Below are 240 nucleotides of genomic sequence, written 5' to 3'. Positions count from 1 at the left end.
GGTGGATGGTAGGAAAGGAGAATTTTTAGCAACCTTATCCTCGTGGCACTCCGGGAGATGGGAGCTGTCTGAAGCACAAGGAGCGTTCTCATCCTTCAGACGTGCTGCAGAGTCCTGGTTTTCCAGCGCCGGGGAGCCCTCCGCCGTACTCGTAGCAGCTTTGATCTTCTTGCACTTCAACCTGGCTTCGCTTTTGAATTTGATTCTGCGGAGCACTTTCCTCTCTGTCCCCTTGTGCTC

The 240-nt window shown here is 53.8% G+C and overlaps 1 protein-coding gene across 1 annotated transcript in view; it reads right to left on the bottom strand.

The window, feature by feature from the left end:
- Positions 1-6: 6 nt before the first annotated feature.
- KIAA2022 (KIAA2022 ortholog) overlaps positions 7-240 on the bottom strand; it is a gene marked incomplete at its 3' end in the record, with an annotated part of 6,518 nt that continues 6,284 nt past the window's right edge. Inside the window, 1 exon segment of the mRNA XM_010132416.1 lies at positions 7-240. This exon segment is cut by the window's right edge and continues 1 nt beyond it. Coding sequence (XP_010130718.1) covers positions 7-240 — 234 coding nt within the window.

This window comes from Buceros rhinoceros, unplaced genomic scaffold, assembly GCF_000710305.1.
Source record: "Buceros rhinoceros silvestris isolate BGI_N320 unplaced genomic scaffold, ASM71030v1 scaffold10853, whole genome shotgun sequence".
In the NCBI taxonomy this organism is placed as follows: domain Eukaryota; kingdom Metazoa; phylum Chordata; class Aves; order Bucerotiformes; family Bucerotidae; genus Buceros; species Buceros rhinoceros.
This window is presented reverse-complemented; position numbering and strand designations above follow the sequence as displayed.